Source organism: Mchenga conophoros, linkage group LG18 (genome assembly GCF_057382185.1).
Source record: "Mchenga conophoros isolate Kocher_MC1m ecotype Shallow Benthic linkage group LG18, M_conophoros_male_GT1.1, whole genome shotgun sequence".
Taxonomy (NCBI): Eukaryota; Metazoa; Chordata; class Actinopteri; order Cichliformes; family Cichlidae; genus Mchenga; species Mchenga conophoros.
The window spans coordinates 19,333,676-19,354,248 of record NC_140543.1 but is presented as its reverse complement, the minus strand read 5'-3'; the positions used below and the strand labels follow the sequence as shown (position 1 = coordinate 19,354,248).

The window sequence follows — 20,573 nt, the reverse complement described above, 5'->3', positions numbered from 1 at the left end:
TTGAAGCAGATTGGGTCCAGCAGCAGAAGACCACACCACACACTTTTATAAGCAAAAAACTGTGATGCTGTCATGTCCGTGTGGATCAAAAGGGGCAACAGGTAGTAATGTAGTGGCCAGTAAGTTTATTTCGTACCCAACCTGGTTGTCATCGTTTGCCTTTGTGCTTGTAGTTGTCAAGGTAAGGTCATGAATTAAGCCAAAGAAAAGATAAGTTTCAAAATGCTTTATATACAAGTTGCACATACAACATAAAGACTCAAGATGTTTTATACACTTTGTACATCAGCTGACTAGAAACCACTGACAACAGAAGTGATATGAGGAGAGAGAACACACAAAGTCGTCAAAGTAAACCACAAAATAATAATAAAAATCAGTATAGTTAATTCACCACTACGCCAGTTTGGATGGCAAATATCAAGAAACTGCAAACTAAATATCGTTGGTTTTGTGTTAGTGTAACACCTTCTCCCCAGCAGTCGTACAGTTATCTTCTATTCAGCTCTTCCTAAGTTTTAAATGTGCCCCTTGATTCACACAACGCCTTTTCCATATTAGCTCATTTTCAGTGTCATGTGGGCTCCTAACATGAACACGTCACCCACAGTAAGGCACAGTGACTAAAAGAAAAAAGAAAAGGGTTCATTCGGAAATATGAAGAGGAAAGTTTCACACCATTTTTGTACAGATACATTTTTTTGGAGTACAACACAAGTTAAACATTGTGCCTTTGTTTCGTAAAGCAACTAAAGACTGACGCAGCCAGACAGCCACTCCGACACGGTACAACTGTAAGACACTGAACAGAGAAATTCTGAGAAACAAGTACCAATAATCATACTCATGAACACAATAATCAGTAAGTTAGTTGGCAAGGTTATGAGAAACTGGCAGCCTTTTAAAAGTTAAATCTCAACATGATGAGCCAATCGTCGCAGGTGAGGGATATTTGGTGCCGCGAAGCACTGGATTAATGTGCCTGTTTTGTAATGGAGACGCAATGCCGAATGGATGCTTTGTTGATCCTCTATCAGTCCACCAGAGGGAGCACTAGTCCGTTAATCAGAGAGAGACATGACTGTTCGCATCTGAGATTTATTCAGCCTCTATCTGACTGGTTTCCCTGTCAGCAGCCAGCACGAGATGAGGAGAAGGGATGTAGGCAGAGGCCCTTTTTGCACATGCAGGTGGTGCACTTCATTGGAGCTAAAATCAGATTTGACAGCAGGTGGTGCGGATTTACTGGGATGGAACGAAAAATCTGTTGCATATTGTGCTGTAGTATCTGGCCGGGGCTGCTCAGAGGATCAAAGTTTAACTGTTGTCCTCGTTCTCTTCTTGCTGGTCGTCTGTCAGAATCTCTGGTAGCCGGAAACACTCCTCGAAGAAGTTGACCAAGGACTGGCTCAGGTGCTGCTGTGTCCCCTCACCGTGTAGGAAGTGTCCTTCGTCTGGATAGATCTGCAGATAAAGATGGAGAAATTAACAGAGACAGTACGGTGAGGCTGATTTGGTGTCGTTCACTCAAAATCATATTATTATCTTTTTTTAATAATGTTTTTTCATTGGATAATGAAAATGCATTTTCTGAGAAAAAAAATACTAAAGCATAGCGCTGAAGTGTAAAAGAGTGACAAATGCACATAAAAGTGGATGAAAAGAAGTTTTTCTTGGACATTTCAATCATTTTCAATGCAGTCTTTGTACCTGATCATTTTCAGAGTAATGTTGTTTAGTTTGATAAGTCACTTAACACTGAACCATGAATCATTCAAGCATAAAAAAGACACCGAACTCAAGGGATGAACCCGTGTTTACAGAAAGTTAACAGCCTAACAAAGAATAAAAAGGTATCTTTATGCACTTTGTTAATAGCAGCCTGTCGCAAAATTCCATAATTGTTTGCATTTCTTTATTACAATCTATGAAAAATATCAAAGACAACACAGTTTGACTGGCAGAGCTGTTAGATAAATACTTGGCATATCTTAGTGTTGAGTGCTGTGTGAAGTGGAGGACAAAAGAAGACGTGGTAGGCTTTAAAAAAACAAACAAAAAAAGAGGTCTACAGCAGACAAACAGTATCTGAAAGTCATGTTCTAAAAAATACATGGGAAAAAAATCCAGCAAAGACCCGGCATAGGACCTGAGCGACACATCTGACCCTTCAGCTGATCCATCTACTGTTGTATCTGTTCTCCAAAGTCTCATCCAGAAATGGTCTCAGTGAAACAGTGGCTTGTCAAGAAGCTATTACTAAAAATTACAGGAGGATTTTATTATTTATTTTATCCTTATACACTGTATTTATTAAAAAGCCTTTCTGGCATGTATACAGGCAACAACAACAACAACACTAATTATGATATTGTGGGGAAAAAACAGCAAAACAGCAATATCCGACTGTGCACTGGGACACTGTGCATAAACATAAACTGCATGTAAATAACTGAACAGTTCTTCAATCTGCAAAACTAAGAAAAAGTTATTTGTCAAGCTAAAATGGGAAAAATTAGAAAGAATAATACACAAATTAATCTGAAATGAAAATAACTCTTAGTTACTTCTCTCAAGAGATTTTGAGAGCATTCTTCACACAACATCAGGCCATTTACACACACACACACACACACACACACACACACACACACACACACACACACACACACACACACACACTTTTATTCACACCAGTGATTTCAGACACCGTGGCTCACCTGCAGAGTGTAATTGGCCTTTTCACTGATTAAATGGTTGATGAATTTGGCTGTGTGCTGGAAGTGAACTTTTTCTGTGGTGGCGAAGATGATATTGCAGTTAGACTCTGAGCACGCACATATTTACTGTGGTATTTAGAAAAAAGAAAGCACTGGGTCCTACCATCAGCAGTCGGGTGAATTATTAAGTACTGTTTCTCCAGCAGCTGACCCGCTCTGTGTGCTAAATTTGCCATCTGGAGGAAAGAGACAGAAGGAAATCCACCATGTCATTGACACGTTCTTTTATAAAGACTCATTGTCTGAGCTAAGCATTCTGAAGCAGAGGAGAAAAAAGGGTGGATAATTTACTGTGTAAACTCGGGAGTCTGTCTTGGCGCCGAGGTATCGCTCCGAAAATGCAGATGCTGCATTTTGCAATAAAGAAAACCAGGGTTAGAAAGATTGGGTACCTTTTAGATCTAAGACTCACTTAGCAGAAGATTTACTGTAAAGTTTTACCATAAAGCTCGAAATCTGTGATGGGGGAAACTGCTGTTCCACATTTAAGTTGGGTAAATTCTTCTGAGCTCAAAAGCAAAGTTGCTAAATAACCACCATAGGCCTGGAGAAGAGGGAGACACAGATACAGTATGTGAAAATAATTTCATGGCGGGCTGTATTTTTTATAAAGGCACAGAGGTGAGTAAAGGTTTAACAGTGCATCTGACTGTTATGTCTTCTTACCTTTCCATAAACTCCCATTCGATTCTTATCGATGTAAGACTGTTCGGATATCAGCCTGAAAATGAAAAAAACAACAAACCCCCCCCCAACAATAATGAAAGTGACAAAAGCCAAATGACCAAATAGTTTTTTGCTCATTTTTCTGAGTCTGACCTGAGTGCCTCCAGCTGGTCCCTCTCCTCCAGTTTCCCCAGTTTCCTGCGGACCTTGTGGAGGAGGTTGGTGCCCTGAAATCCGCTGCCGTGGCCGTCAAAGCGGACAACAATTGTGCTGAAGCTGCTGACCAGGACGGTGGCCCAGTCCACCTGGAACTGCTCCGTCACCATCTGCCCGCCGGGGGTCCCATCCCTGTGAGAGAAGCACACAGCGTGATGGAAAACAATAAGTTCAACTAATATCTCAGAGCCTGGTGTAGTAGTAGTATTATTATTGGTTGGCACAAAAATGAGAAAATTAATTCCGAAAAGGGAACTTTGAATAATCAGATCTTTTACAAAACACTTCGAAAGAGAATAAAAGGGACACTGTTGAATTTAACAAGTCCAATACAACACCATAACCCCTTAAATATGACCACAAATATTTAAATATTGCAGTTTTTAGACATGTGGAATATAGCGCACAACATTCACATTATTTTATTCTGGAGCAATAACATTTGATTTAGTGATAGAAAATCAATAGGGATTATTTCAGCCTTAGGTAAACTGTTTCCCACTCCAGCTGCTTCTCTTCACCATTAAATGTCAGTAGATTGCAGTCAACTGTATTCTGTTATTGTACCTCTCCCAATTCAAGTGCATATAATCCTAGCTAGCTAGCATGGCCAGAGTAGGACAAACAACAATGGCTGCTGTTCATTTGTAGTGAGTGTAGGCTGTAAGTCCACTGCAACTTCTGTTGATACTGAGGTGAGTTGTTGAGGATATCCTTAATTTTTCTTAGTAAGTGCTGCTGTTTTTGCTGCTGTTAGCCAGTGTTAGTGAAATTTTCTTTGAAGGTTATCTAACATTGTTGGACCGAGACACTTAAAAAATGAAACGCTCATATGATTTGAGAATTTAATCAAACTGGTTATCACAGAGAAAGTTTTTAGGACAGTTGAGTCAAACATTAGCTGGTGTAATGTTAGCTTATAAGCAGCTGCTGTTATTGCTCGGCTGTTGTAAGCTGTAATTGTCAGACATGAGAGAGAGATGATGAAAATATACAGGTAAAGCAATTAATACATAGTTATACATAGTTAGTTACAGTAAGGAACTAATTTCTAATCTTTAAATTAAATGTCACTTATAAAGTGTACTACATATGAGGCTAGTCTTTAGCAGCATACATAAAATGCGATTAGACGGAACGTATATGTCCATCCTGTCAACTGGATGTCCACTGGATTCAAGATGACGGGCAACATGGTGACGTCCACAAACCCACTGCTATGTATTTTAATGTACTGCTAAGCTTAGTTTTCTTGCTTCTTACACACTAATCATTGCATAGTTATGAGTTAAATATTCCTTTTAAAATGATGTACTGTACCTTTAAGGAATAAAGACTCCTGTTAAAAACTGATGGCAAGAGTTTGAAAAGGTAAATATTTATCAGCTCGAAATGCAAACACACACACACACACACACACACACACACACACACACACACACACACACACACACACACACAAAAGAACACCTTGCAAAGTCGGGGACACTTTTAATATATCCAAAACGTCTTGTTACTGACATGAAGGCTGAAAAATGGTGGAATAGTAGTGCAAAGAAACTTTTGAGCTGAGGTGAAAAAAAATGACCTAGCTCATGTAGAAAAGTTATTTATTATCCTATAACAAGTCAGGCATTTGAAATAGTTATCAGTGTTTTGTTCATTCATGTTGTTCCCAGAGTCTGATTTAAATGCTTACGGCTAGACTGAAGCCTGAAGAATCACTTCCAAACTAGGGAAATGGGATCGTTTGGGCAGAATTTAAATGAATACTGGCCTCGTAAAAAAAAACAATGACGTGCATGGCCGGCCTAGGATCCAATGTTTTGGGGTTTAATACAGTACTAAAGGTGCAGTACTAAAATGATGCACTAAAGTTCTCCTTTGAACATTAAGTAAAGTCAGTTTTAACTGCAGAACTTATGCTCACCAGACACTTCATTAGGTACTAGTACTGGGTTGGTCTCGATTTCTGTCACAGCAGAAATCGAGACCTAGTTTCCTGACATTTGATGTCAACAAGGCATTTTGATCCAGTGAACTGCTACTCACTGGGTATTTTCTCTTTTTCTAACCATCCTGACCACACATAATATTTATACTCACACTAGCAGCAGTAATGGATAGGTAGCAGTTTCTACAAATCCAGCTGGCTTCAGAATCTGCATCGTCAGAGCTAGAACAGAAAAGACAGGATCAATGGGAATCTTATAACACAGACCTTCCTATTTCTTATCAAATTACAGTGTACAGTTGTGGTCAAGACTTTACAACCACTCATCATCACTTCTTTGAACTACTCTTTCTCGAGGGATGAATAATTGTACATCATACATCTTTAGTGACTTTAGAAAACAATAATTAGGTGCACGTTGGGTTACACAGAGGCACACTTACTGTAGCCTTCTATGTCAATGGTTTTGTACTCCACTCTGGGCATCTGCATGTTGTTGTGTGTGTTGTTTAGTCTTTTATTTGTCTCCACGTCAAACACCTCTGCAGTTCAAGAGAAAAAACAAATTCTCAAGTCCAAATGTATTTATCATTAAACATATTTGTAGACGTGTTGTAGACGATGCAGGCGTACACTTACTCTCTTTGTCCTCAGTTCTATAGACAGCCACACTCGGTATATCTGGTCCTACAAAGAACAATGCAGGGAAAAATGATCAGCTAACGGAAATGTAATAATAGAAGTTATTGGATAAGCATGATAAAATATCACATAACAAGATGCTGATAAAAGGCTGAAATGCCTCCAGGAAGGCAATAATAAAGCCACTGAAACCCAACCCTCTGTAGCAGAATAATCTTAAAACAGCACTCTCAGCCAGCTCTGCAGTTAATAATCTACCTCTGTCCCATGAGGAAGTATCTTATTATTTCACGATGGAGCTACTCTCCAAAGATCCAATTAATGAAGAAAGCCACTGGCACTTTTCCTCTCCGATGTGATCTCCTTAAACAAATCAGCTTCCATAGAAACCTTGATGATGTTGTCCAGTGTTGAAGCCAAAAAATGTCATTGTATTTTTCTGCCGGAGTGTCTCTAAGGAACACAAGAGACTTCTACTACTAAACAACAGCTAATCATTGAGCTTTCTTCGCATAATAAATGCTACAAACGCCAAAAGTCACACAGCCTCTGTTAGTACTCACGTGACTGTTTGCAGGCAGTCAGACGAGCTGTTTATTCTTACTGCTAATCAGGAGGATCCTGCAGTGGTTTGAGGTTATCTGCTAACATCCAGTTCGATATAAGCTCTCTACCTGACATGGAGCACTAATTCAATTACACTTTCTACTGAACACGCTCTCTGAGTCTCCCAGGAGGCCTTTGCTGTCAGGAGTGTTGTTATGTAAAACCTTTCAGTCCAAGATTTCTCAAGTGATTCAAGGTAAAGGACGCTCACCTTTACAGTTGAGCAAGAAGTACTGCATGTCGTGGCTGAATGAAACATCCATATAGCCGCACTTGAACTCACAGGACAAGCAACAGCGGTTGAATGGAGCGATTGTGTCAGCACTGCAGGATGGCACAGAGTAAATAATGTACACTTGAAGCAGCACTTAAAAAAAATCACCAAGATGACTTTAACTAAAGCGCTACCTGTACAAGTGCCGCCGTTTGGGGTCATCCTCCGTGCTCAGGAAGTAACTGTGAATCATCCGAACACTGCTGTCAGATAACAAGAGAGCCAGGACTGCATTTAAAAATGTGAAAGCATCTTAAGGTCTTACATGAGGTTTCTTTCATGATTGTAGGCCAAGATCCTGGTCACATCCCAGTCTCCAGAAGTTAGGGACTGAAGTATGTCTGTGCTAGTGTTGGGCTAAAGGGAAGTAACACAAATTAGACACTCACGCAACAGGACGAAGGAAAAATATTACAAGCAAAGGTTTAACATTACGTACCAGAGATGTGGACATGGAGATGTGGAAAAACTTTCCTCTGCCACCCTGAGGGATCGCCCTGGTGAAGAAGAACTTGTATCCATCTTTGGAAAAGAGCGGCGGCTCGTTCTGAAGAGAGGAGAGAAGTTACAAAAACGTGCCTGCAGGGCTTTTTATATCTTTGTCTGTTTACGTGTTCATGCACACACGGGATAAAAAAAGAGTCTGTTTTTTAGCCAACTAGACTTCTCCGTCTTTCATCACATACCTGTCGGTGCAACCAACTCTCACTCTCATCCTCATGTTTCTGAAAAGATAAAAGGATCTGAGCTGAAAGCTTAATTCAGCAAATAGGAGGGAAATGAAAAGATACATCTCAAAAGGTTTTACATTTACAGTTATGTAAAAAAGAAAGCTTTCACAGGATTGCACAGTCCTGTGAAAGCTTTCTTTGTGCCGATATGTCGTGTTTGGTTTTCGTCAAACATTATGGCCACTTTGGTCTTGACTGTGCGGAGGACATTATCCCAGAGGTTTTGTAGTTTGTTAAGATACAACTTTGCAAGCCTAGCTGTGCAGCCGTATTCTTTTTAGAGAGAAGAGATTTTCTTCTGGCAACCTTGCAGAAAAGCTATACTTGTTCATCTTTTTCTAATTGTATCATTTTGAAATTTAACATTTAACATAGCTCTTGGATTTTTTTGACATTTCTCTGTGACCTTGGGATGCATTTGCAGGGACATCCTCACTAGAGAAGACTGGTGACTATCTTGAATGTTTTCCATTTGTGAATAATCTTTCCTACTCTAGAATGATGGACAAACAATGGTTTGCAAATTGTCTCATAGCTCTTCCCAGATTGATGAGCAACAAGAATTACTTCTCTAAAATCACTGCTGATGTTGGTCCTCCTTGGCACTCTGTTAATACACAACTGAACGCTTCAGACCAGCAAACTGCCAAAATCTCTGCTTTTATAGAGGAGCTGATGATCAATTTATCATCTGTATTTGAGCGGTGGCACTTGGCTGCTCGTTTCCATCTTAATTCCTAAGGAAGCAATAAGGGTGTACTTAATTTGTGTAAAAGAAAGCTTTCAGAAGACTGTGCAGCCTTGTGAACAATCTCTATTTCACGTCACTGTATATTCTTGCCAAAAAATTAGACAAACAAACACAGTCTCTCTCTACTTGATGCTGTTGGCTATATATAACTATAGTCTATATGACAGTGCCAGACAAGACTCTCAATACCAATCTCATACATGCAAGTGTGGCCAAAAAAAACAAAACAAAACACCTGACAGATCACAGCTGGGATTTAAACTGATGAGCTAAAGCAAGAACAATGTGACTTTGTGATGCGTGATATGAAAGTTATGGTTTGTGCACATCAGCTGGAGTCTAGAAGAAGCTTCTCTTTCAGTTTTATGTAATAGATTGGACAGGAATAATTAAAACAGTGATACACGACTTAAAGAAACCAGCATCTTTGCATAAATATCAGCCAAATGCTGGAAACTGTTGTCTCCATCCACAGTGTTTCTGAAGATCACTCTATAACTATCAGTCTACATCAGGTGTATCAGACATAAGGCCCGGGGACCAAGACTACAGTCTAGCCAGGTGGAAGCGTCTGGATAATGTTTTTTGGACTTTAAATAGTATTCTCACAATATTTTCTTACTGAAGACTGCCACCATTGGCATTCAAGCTACATCAAAGTAATTAGATAAGCAATAACAGAAAACGTCCTTTTTTCAGTATGGGAAATAATGTGAATTACTATCAATGAACTTTTTCTGTAATTTTCTGTAAAAAAACTGAGACATATGGTATTAAATGTACAGTTAAACGTCTTCAGACTGACAAAGAGGGGATTTTCACTCAAGATTAAAATGGGTTGTATGAAGCCCACCATATGAAATGTTTCACATGCCTGCTTTCTATATTGCTTATTGTGTAAAGTGAAAAAAAAGACTTTTATGGGGATTTAAATAAGCGACTGTTTCACAAGAACACAAGCTCCTTGTCTCACGCTACAGTGAAAGATATTCACCACGATGAATGCTTGTTAAAAAACAGCTGGACAATGTGTTATACATAGCAACCTTACTCTTGTAGGACTAATGGTGCCCTTGTCAGGACCTATTTTTCTCTAATGAGTATCTGCAGCAGCAGTTTGATGTTTGATTCAAAATAAACTACAGTGTTTGTGTTTATCGACATGAAAAACATGTAAGCCAGGGTTATTTCCAGTCTTCTCCCAGGAAAACACTGAATGTCACAAGTGGAATACTTTAACACAACGGGGAAAGGGTGGCAGCTAATTTCACACTTTGTTTCACCTTAATGCAGACTCCAGTGGTCGCCTCACACAGTGTCAAGATGGAGTTGTTCTGGGCTCTGTTCAGCCAGTTGACAGCCAGTTTGGTGTTGGTTGCCCATTTCACCATGGTGATGTAATATTCCCTCCTGGAAAAGCAGAAGGTGAGAACACATGACACCTCTGACAAGCAGCACTGTCTCCTTTACGAAAATATATCTCGGTGCTTGTTACTTTATACACAGCGAGGCACCTTCAGATTCAGTCACTCACCCTATCCGGGGGTCATCAGGTTTCTTCATCGCTACCGTGTGCAGAGGACCGTGGAGGCTCACCACTGACAGGTGCACTACAGGGTTTTCTTCTCCAGCCTGCAAGGAAATTAGATACCGAAGGTCAGAAGCTTCAATAACTGATCTTTTTGTCCTCTTGAGGGAAGTTCACTGGCATCTCTCATAATTCTGATGCGACAAGCTTGTTAGTCACAGGCTTCTTATTTGCACACTGAATAGTCTCGGTTTGTGCCTTTCAGTCTTGTTTCAGCACGTTTAGGTCACACAGTTTATTATCAGTTTCTTTAAAACAACGGCTCATTTTAATCACAAGCTCTTTTTGGATAACGGGGCTTAAATGAAACATTACATGAATGTTCTCCCTGAACTGCATATTAAGCATCGTAATTAACTTCTTCCTCTAAATCTGTCATGGACACAGGCTTGAACTATTGACTCCTTCTCAAAGGACCAAAATATTTTGCCCATAGTTTATTAATCTTTTGGACAGATCACTGATGAGCAGAGAGAAATGAGTCTGAATAGACCTGCATTTTCATTGTAAAAACTATGAATTCGTTAAGCTGTAAGATTTGCTGGTCGGGACTTGCCTTTGGGTAATGATAGTCAAGACTCGCGGGATATGGCGCTCCAGTAAAAAACGGCACTTCCATTTTTGGCACCAGCGTGTCATTGATGGTCATGTAGGCCAAACGCAGTCCATCTGGAGACCACCAGTGAGCTATGTGGGTCTGCAGGATCTCCTCTGTAAAACAAATCAACAACATATTATTAATATACATTTCTAAACGTGGCAAAATACTGTAGTTCAGTCTATTACTGGCGTATTCTCCTTGAAACTGGTTAATATACCCAATTATTCGGGCAGTGGGGTGAACATCTTTTCTTAACAAGAAAAACATGATTATTAGAAAAGGGCTCCATACTCGCTCTGCTTGTATTTCAGTCCAAGAGTTTTCTTTTGCCTGTGGGTGGCATTTAACCCAGCAGGGGGCAGAAGAACTCTGTGAAAAGCATGTTCCAACACAGACTGATCAGTCCAGCCTTGATGAGGACATTTTGATTTTGTTTTCCAACTAGCCAATCTTGTTTTTTTGCTGTCACAGCTGGCAAAGGAAGCCATTCACACAGAATTTGATTGAATTTTCACTCTATGGCAGAGGGTAATTTGTTGCAGTGCAGCTTGATTTTTCGAGGTCAGCGCCCGAATAAAACCAGCAGAGACTCTAAAAAAGCACAATTCAATGAATCTATTGTTTTATGAAGGCCAAAGCACTAAAAAGACCTCTGTTATGAAGCTCTGCATAGATGCTATAATTTGTTTCCACATAAAGATGGGATAGTTATCCATTTCTCACATATTCTCTGTGAGAAATCAGTGGAGAGGTTGACTGTGCAGCTGATGTTTCCCTCTCTTTCGGTTGCGGCTGGACAACCCTCCAGTCACAAAAGAGACGCCACATTTTCGACCAAATTCCACAGATCTGCAGACGTTAATGACATGAGAAAAGACAAACCCACGCGCTGTACTCATACGAGAGCTCATCTATTCCACCTCCCCAAACCTGCAGCTCGACAATTCATTGTGAAAGTCTTTCCAGCATCTCATGACTTCACTATCTTTAATCTCCTGATCAAAGGTAGAGCTCATGTTGGTTGATGCTCTCTTATGACAAGTGTGGAATTATTCCTACCACTATTGATCAGCATCAAAGGCCCACACATAATTATTCCTGTCTGAGAACTGTTTAAGCCCACAAAACTACGTCTGAAAATCAAAAGAGAATTGTGATGCTTTAGCAAAAATGTGAATCATTAAATATTCCACTTGATATGATAGTTCGTACATAGAAATTGCATGTTTTCTTCAGCGTGATGCACAGCCCCTCATTTCTTTGCATTTTGGCGTGATCACCATTATTCTTTCGCACAGCCTAAACTCTCTATATTTGTCCATTTATATCTCTCGTTCAACACTTAATTTTATATGACTGCTTTGTCGTCTACTGTATACACGCTGCTATGACAATACAATTCCCCTTTGGGATTAACATTGTTTCAATAATGTTGAGATCCAGGCCATGAGGAGGCCAATCCATGACTGATAGTGTTCAAATGTGTTTGTTTTTGCTTTTTTTTTAATGCAATCAAAGAACTGGGAATATTTTTACTGCTCTGGCCGTGTGTTTAGGGTCATTGTCATGCTGGAAAATTAAGCTGTTGCTATTGACATGCCTCCCAGATTATGTTGGTGAATCTATAATTTGATGGCATTTTTCTGTGTCCATCATTTACCATGTAATCAGTTTTGACAAGATCCACAGCAGTGAGTGTCTGCTGGCTGTAGACACTAACTGTTGGGAATCTCTCCTCATGATTTGAACTAAAAATGTAAAATTTGCATGAATGGCTCCATAAGACCTGTTGCTATTGATTTTGTCCAGTTCTTGTGTGATTTGATATACCTCAGCCTTTTCTCCATGTTATCCCCCCTTCGTGACAGCCGTCTTTCCGCTGAGACCCGATGAGGCTTCTGATTTTACTGATCATCTGTTTTATAGGGTTTTTTTTTATATACTCCTTTTTTGTTCCTGCACTTTTTAAGGACATGTTGCACACCATGCTGAGATATCCCAAGTTTCCAGCTAACAGCTCTTTGGGAATCACCTTGCTGGTGGGAAAAAATACTACTTTATGGCTGTCAAACTGTGTTATCTTTGGCATTTTCATAGATGCAACTATGAAAATGAGAAAAGCTGGAGATTTGTCCCTCAAAACCAATTTTTTTTTTAAATAAATGACAAAAAAGTCTGACTCCTTGGAAGTAAAATATAAAGAAATGAGGGAAGGCTCAAGACTTTTGCACAGTACTGTGAGATTTAAAATGTATATACAGTTAAACACCTTAATAGATGTTTAAAATGAGTAGCATTTCCTTGAGCCCTTATAAGTAAATTCAATGAAAAAACAGTAAAAACATTTTAAAGTTGAATGTACAGCCTTCCAGAAATGAGGCAACCTCACCTTGAACCACATTCATACAACTTCTGCCAAATCCTTCTGACCTGAAGAGCACAGTGTGCACTGTGAACACTCCAAGAAATGCGTGGGAAATATACATAAGCTGCATCGTCTCTGTTTTTGTGAGACAGTGTGTTATCCGCAGATAAATCCTTACAACACAGCAGGAAAACACAGCAGGCAAATCTTGCTTCGGCTCTGGTAATGGATTACTTCTTTCATGTCATGTTCTGTGTCTCCAACAAAGAAATAATCCCATTAATGAAAAACCGATTAGAGCCGACCCTGAAGCAGTTCATGCACTGTAACAGAATTTCTCTCGTAATAATTGGCATTTTGTAATTATATTTGCCCTGCATTATTATCCCGGCCCCTCCTCCCCCGCAATAAATCCACAATTAATAGAAATAACAATGCAGAAGTCTAAATAAAATTACCTTCAAACTTCAAAAGATTATTCTCAAACATGACAATGCATCTGTAAACAAAACCGTAATCAAGAGGTATGTAATTACAATGTCTGTCCCACATATGCTGTAATCGGGAAATGTCTCATATTAAATCGCAAATATGTTGGCTTTTGAACATCTGCTGAGTGAGATTGCAGCGCTGCAAACATGAATTAATTAAAATTGCCAGAACGCAAACGCAAGCTATGCGAAGACTAAAGGAGGAGGTGCGCTGAGATGTAGCCAGCTGCGTGCTTTCAAATGGAATCACGCACACAAATACACAACACGCCGTAGGGAGAGGCAGGTGTCAAAAGACTGGATTAAAATGGTTTTCAAGTGTAGCCGTCGAAATGCAGTACATATTAAAAAGTTTCTTGAAGCCGCTGACCTAAAGTTTACTTTCATTCTTGTGTTGTTCAGGCGGCAGGCTGGGAAAATACACAAAACAACCTCACAAACTAACACCCAGCAACAAACAGCAGGTAGATGAAGTTAGTGACTACCTGGTGAACATAATGAGTGCATACCCAGATGTGGCAAGCAGCTGTTGGGAGCGAAAAAAGCTCTATAAATCTTCCGTGGGCAACACTACCTGTAGCACCAAACAGAAGACACAGCTGGCAACTGAATTAGCTGGTGAACCCAACAGAGCACATAGATGCTAAAAAGAAAGATATTTGGGTTTCAGTAAAGAAAAAAACCCAAAAACAAGTGAATAATAAACTTGCCTTCACCGGCTGGATAGAAACACAACTGGAAGTAAATGCACATGTTGTTATTATGACTTCAACGTGATAACACTGGAGGTGGAAGTATTTATGGCTTATTTCTACTGTATCCAACAGTCCAAAAAACAACTAAAGAAGATTTAAGGGGAAATCTAGATGCTACAATTCAGTTCACTTCAATTTTATTTATACAGCACCAAATCACAACAACAGTTGCTTCAATGTGCTTTATATTGTAAAGTAAAGACCCTGCAATACTACAAAGAAATGGAGGAAACACCGACAATCATACGATTGACTTGAGCAAGTACTTTGATGACAGAAAAACTCCCAACAGGAAGAAAGTACTAGTAGTACTACTGTACTACTAGTACAGTAGTAGACATGCATACCCTACAGTAGTACAGTAGGGTGCAGACTATTAACATGACAATCTTTAAAGCAAAAATGAACATGTTTAAAGGCTGTTAAATGGTCTCTATAGCTACTTGAATTAAGTACATCCATACTACCTCTATGGGAAATATGAGGGTAAGTAGCAGCTAGATGCTGCTAATCAAATGAAATTGATTAAATGATCAGCAGCAACTCTCAACACAATGCCACAATCTTCCCAGCAGTGGAATTTTCAGCAAATTCACCCCAAAGTCACGCTATACCAAGCTCAGAGAAACTGCAAAAAACCAAGAGCTAAATCTCAGATTCTAAGGGCCTCAGCTAGCATGTTAAAAGTTAAAGTTTCTGACAGTACAAATAGATAAAGATCGAATGGTTATCTTCGGAAAGGTCAAAGCCTCTTCTCTTTAAAAAGAACATGGCAGACCAGCTTAGGTTTGCAAAAGTGCATCTGAGCAAAACCCCCAGATTTCTGGAACAATGTCCTTTTGACAGATGAGACCAAAGTGCAGATGTCTGGCCATAATGCACAGCACCGTGTACTGCAAAAACCAAACACAGCATATCAGCACAAACACCTCATACTAACTGTCAATTGCAGCCACAGGGCATCTTGCAGTCACTGAGTTGACCACAAGCCTCTCTGTATAGCAAAATGTTGTCAAATCTGAAGATATCTGTCCAACAGCTGAAGCTTGGCCAGAATTTGGTCATGCAACACAACAAGGACGAGCAGTAAATCTGCAACAAAAGGGCTGATTAAGAAAAAAACCCAAGGTGCTGCAATGGCCGAATCAAAGTCGAGACCTCAGCCTGATTGAAATGCTGTGGCAGGGCTGTAAGAGAGCTGTGCATAAACTAATACCAGCAAACCTCAGCGAACTGAAACAACCTAATATTGCACAACATTGCAAGAAAATGATAAATTTACAGAAACGTATTGGGGCTAAAGCTCTTTCTTCAAGCTATTGAATCATGGGCTGTGCTTACGTGTCAAGACAATTTTACAGAGGGTGATTAATTTTCTTAAACATGTGTAATATTACATGTTTGGCCACTGTGAGTGACAGCTAGGTGGTATTTTGTTCTGTTCACCATTCGGCTCTTTTCAGACACAGAGCCGGATGATTTTTCTAGTAAGTAGGTTTTGTTTTAGGCTTATTTGCTAGCGGGTGACCACATTTTATGTCTCTAATGGACCTTGCTGAACAAGCTAACTGGGCAACACTTGCATTAGTTAAAACTGTCCTTATGCTACCCTATCAACAGAATATGTCCATGTCTGATTTTTAAAAATCCAAATCGCACTGAAGACAGAATTTCTCAGACATTTTAAAAATAATCCAGAAATCAGGGGACGGCATTACAGTGACTATGTCCATCTTTTCTATTCAGTCTATGCTCTTGGTGCAACAAATCCTCAATGTGAGAAAGAGAAAAAGCTGGACAGACCTCTACAGATTCCTCACCTAAACCCCATGCAACAACACTGGGCTGTTAAAATCAATTCAAATGCAGTCAACATCACAGTCCAACCTCACTAAAGCCCCTGTGGCTCACTGGGACAAAATCCCCATACCCAGCATCTGAAATGTTGTAGAAAACCTTCCTGAAAAGCAGAGACTTTATAATAACATATTAGCTGGCCTGGTTTCGAAATGAGATGTGCACTGAGCCCTTGCAATTCATTCTCAGAATCCATAATTGAGTTCAACTTCAACCACTCGTTAAAGATGAAAGAAATCCGTCTTTGATCTGAACTCTGAAGAAAATTCCAGCATTTGCAACATAAAGGACTCAATATTATTTCAAGCGTTGTTGTATTTTGGTACGACCTTTTTTTTTTTTAAGTCATCTTACCCTCATACAGCCAGTCAGTGAGGCCATTGAAGACAACTCCTTCTTTGCCAGTGGACACCAGGCGGATCGCTCGACTCTCTACAGTCGTTCTGTAGTAGATGTTGTTTTCGAATATGAAGACCTGGACAAAAAAAGGTGAAAGAGTAGCCATCATCATTAATATTTCTTGTACTTTTGCATAAAAAAAAAAAGAAATCTTTAAGCCAAAAATGTAAGAGGTTTTTTTTTTTGTAATAACAACACAACATTATCTTAATCCAAGCTGATACACTCTCAGTCAACACCTGCTTAATGCACGAGTGTTAAAAGAAATCTCCCTCATTATAGTTCACACTGGGTTCCTCTTCAGCTCAGCATGAAACCATTTCTGTTGCTAATCAAGGCGCTGGAATCGGCTTCGGCCCTGCAGGCACACATACATTGCTAAAAACATATGTAGATGCCAGCTGATGACTCCCCCGCCTCCCGCCTTGCTCATTGAGAACTCCGCGCTGTCTGCAGGGGGTCGGCCGGGATTGAGCTAAATTGCTGGTTATACTGCTGATTTAAGCCTCTGGCACCCACAGAGGCATCGCCTGAAGGAATTTAGACGCATCGCTGTCAGATGAGCGTGGGACACTTAAAAACCTCTGTCTATAAACTGTGATTTCACCGCTTCAACAGGTGCCAGTATGAAGCAGATGAACGCAAGACTGTCTGATGTCTATAGTTCAGGTCGTGATGGTGTGACTAGCCTGTCAGCTGTACCCTCTTCAGTGAAATTTAAGCCTCACATCACTCATAAGATGGAGGAAAACAGAAAGACAGAAGTCCTTTTAGCTCTGATCTTTGGATGCTATTGAGCAAATCAAAGTTTTATATTGTGGGATTAACATCTGAGGAAAACAGATCAATGCAGGGCAGTGTAAAAAGGAGGGAAGCTGGCAGTTGGCGAGTGTTACAAAGCAGCCGTGGGACAGGATTCAAAGAGTTACATAAAATAAAATAAAAAACCCTCAGCCAACCAAATGATTAAAAGACATTAAATTTCAGGGTTGAGATTTACTTTCAGAACAAAACTGATACAGTCATAAGTAATACTGAATGGACTCTCAGAGCTACAATTGTAGGGCATCCATATCTGGATTCACACTCACTTGCTTGGTGATTTTTAATGTTCAAGGGAATTAGATGAGAGAAAAGAGTGAAAGTGCAAAAAGCCAAAAGATAGCCATTTCAAAAGGGCAGAGATGAAAGCAGCAACATCAAAGCTACCTGAGCAGGGCGAGCAGCATGGTTGCTCATTTGTGTTGTTGCAGTTGCATGCTGGGATGTGTGCTGGTGAGCGAGAAGTTGCGAGACGTCTAATTTTGTCAAATAAAACTTCCACTGGTCATTTTCCCTTAAATCCATCGTCTTATTTGTGTCAATACAATCTCTTTTCCCGCTCTATGTGTGTGTATGAGTGTGTGTGTGTGTGTGTGCGCGCATTGACCCAGCCTCACTGATTGCACCGTCATGGTGGAGTAATTGCTTGTGGTTTAATGAGGGGAACGTCACAGGATTCATCTCCTGGCTCCTCTCACTGTACATCTGATGCTCGGCTGCACGCAGGCACAGGCACAAACACACACGGCACATTTTTCTGTGCTGATGAAACACTTGATGATAAATTGCTCCACTTCTGATAAACTTAATGGGAAATCATTATATTCACAAACTGTTATGGGAAAAAAAAAGAAAACACATCTCCGGGTCACAGAGAGACAAAAGACGAGAGCTCATCTCATTTTTTTTTCCTTTCCTGCACAACCTTGGTAGTTCATTAAATCAAACGCAGAGCTACAGTAACAGCTATGCGAGAGGAACAATCAGATACATTATTACCATATGCAAATTCACCTGCTTTCTTCCCTCGGCAAAAGGCAAACTCTCATCACACACTTGAAATGTTAATATTTTCTCACAGCCATGTATCTGTAATTTAAGCAAATGATACGATAAGAGCAATTACAGCACAAAGGAAAAGCTTTGAAGTAAAAGCCGATGAAACGTGGGGCCGTAACTCGTTTAAGGAACACAATCTAAACAGAAAAATAATTTAAAGTCAACAAGGGAAAAATGGAGTAAGTGAGAGAATGAAACAAAACACCATCAGGTGCTGGATCGATGAAACTTTTAAGCTCAGTAAAAGACGGGCTAGCATTTTTCATACAACAAAACCAAGATTGTGTCAACACAATCTAAATATACAGTTTTGTATAACATAAAAAGGCTAAATGAAGAGCTGTGAGAGCACAGAGCTGTTTAAGAAGTCTCTCAAACAAGTGTTGACAAAACAACATGTCGCCCAGCGCAGCACTGTTGCTTGCTAACTTGTTTTTAATAGTTTTTAAACAATAGAAAAGCTCAGTAAGGAATAAGCCATAATGAGCTTCAGCTAAGCAGGTAAATTGCACGACAGATTCAGCGACGTTCCACGTTTTTCTTTCAGGATATATAATGACAATAGGCAGTTGCAGGTAAGCATAATCATTACCAAGAATAAAAAGATACACAAGTTAATGAGGAAACTGTGCCACTAACGATCGAGAACCAGGTTTTTTTTTTAGTGTTTTGTGATCCTTTATAAACTTTATAAAGTCGCTTACTGCTGCCATTCCTGGATGGCAGATCACTAAGAATCTACTAGGATCCTTGAAACATGATAACCAACAGTCATCAACCATAAAGAAACTGGATAACCATGCCCCCCTCAGTGATGGCTTTCTGAAAAAAGACAAACTCCAAGTGATGAGTGCAGCTGTGTCACAGAAAATTGCGCATGTCAAGTGCATTATTCCTGCAGTGCTTCAAGTCACTGGAGAAAAATGATGCACAAAAGTATGGATTCTATTTTTGGAGACTCTACATGTTGTAAACAAGTCTATATGACAGTGTGTTCAGTGCATTTTGTATGGTCACGAGATCAAACCAAATATATTTACATACATACATACACATATGTAAAATCCTTTTGGGGAATTAGAGGACTGTAAATGTACATTATATTGCCAAAAGTATTCACTCACCCGTTGAAATCTTTGAAACCAGATGTTCCAAACACTTCCACTTCAAATGGATGGAATGAATTTGAACTGTTGCTTGTAGACTGCTTCTACAAGCATTTATAAAGCTATGGAGCTCGGTGAGTCCCAGTGACAAGAACTCTTAATGCTTCAGTATACCAAGACATTTTGGACAATTGTATGCTCCCAGTTTTGTGGGAACAGTTTGGGGATGGCCCCTTCCTGTTCCAACATGGCTGCACACCAGTGTACAATGCAAGGTCATTAAAGACATGGATGTAGAAGAACTTGACTGGCCTGCACAGAGTCCTAACCTCAACCTGACAGAACATCTTTGAGATGAATTAGAGCAGAAACTGCAAGTCAGGCCTTCTTTTCCAACATCAGCGTCTTACCTCATTGCTGTGTTTCTGGAAGAATGGTCAAAAATTCCCATAAACACCTCTAAACCTTGTGGAAAGCTTTCCCAGAAGCGGTGAAGCCGTTATAGCTGCAAAGGGTGGACCGACATCATATTAAACCCTATGGATTAAGAATGGGACGACACTCAAGTTCATGTGAGCGTGCAGCTAGACTTTTGGCAGTATGGTGTATGTTAGATATGGTTTCCTAAAATAGCTGATTTTCCATAAAAAATTATAGAACAGCTAAACAAATCTCTTGCTTCTAAGATCTGAGTCACAGCTCAGAGTTTTCATTATAAAAAAAGTTACAGATTGACCAACAGTATTTGACCTCTACTGAAGTCCATTAAAAACAGACAACTATTTTAATATTTGAGTGTTTCATTGAAAAAATAGTTTTAGTGATTCACAATAGCTGGAACTAATCCAGATACCTTTTTTTTTTCTCAGTAGAGCTCATTTTAAATCCCTTTGTGTATGGAGAGACACAT

General features: G+C 39.7%; 1 protein-coding gene across 4 annotated transcripts in view; it reads right to left on the bottom strand.

Annotated features, from left to right (window-relative positions):
- Window positions 1-211: 211 nt before the first annotated feature.
- The window catches only part of LOC146553594 (A-type potassium channel modulatory protein DPP6-like), a 98,174-nt gene continuing 77,812 nt past the window's right edge, over window positions 212-20,573 (bottom strand). For all 4 annotated transcript variants that reach the window (XM_085255852.1, XM_085255853.1, XM_085255850.1 and 1 more), the window contains exons 8-26: window positions 16,632-16,752; window positions 10,765-10,919; window positions 10,155-10,252; window positions 9,904-10,030; window positions 7,825-7,863; window positions 7,578-7,685; window positions 7,404-7,495; window positions 7,273-7,320; window positions 7,076-7,188; window positions 6,256-6,303; window positions 6,060-6,158; window positions 5,769-5,838; window positions 3,600-3,794; window positions 3,447-3,501; window positions 3,222-3,324; window positions 3,072-3,127; window positions 2,884-2,956; window positions 2,721-2,794; window positions 212-1,464 (exon numbers count right to left, since the gene is read on the bottom strand). In XM_085255852.1, coding sequence (XP_085111978.1) covers window positions 1,318-1,464; window positions 2,721-2,794; window positions 2,884-2,956; window positions 3,072-3,127; window positions 3,222-3,324; window positions 3,447-3,501; window positions 3,600-3,794; window positions 5,769-5,838; window positions 6,060-6,158; window positions 6,256-6,303; window positions 7,076-7,188; window positions 7,273-7,320; window positions 7,404-7,495; window positions 7,578-7,685; window positions 7,825-7,863; window positions 9,904-10,030; window positions 10,155-10,252; window positions 10,765-10,919; window positions 16,632-16,752 — 1,821 coding nt within the window. In that variant the 3' untranslated portion in view covers window positions 212-1,317. The remainder of the gene's footprint in view (window positions 1,465-2,720; window positions 2,795-2,883; window positions 2,957-3,071; window positions 3,128-3,221; window positions 3,325-3,446; window positions 3,502-3,599; window positions 3,795-5,768; window positions 5,839-6,059; window positions 6,159-6,255; window positions 6,304-7,075; window positions 7,189-7,272; window positions 7,321-7,403; window positions 7,496-7,577; window positions 7,686-7,824; window positions 7,864-9,903; window positions 10,031-10,154; window positions 10,253-10,764; window positions 10,920-16,631; window positions 16,753-20,573) is intronic.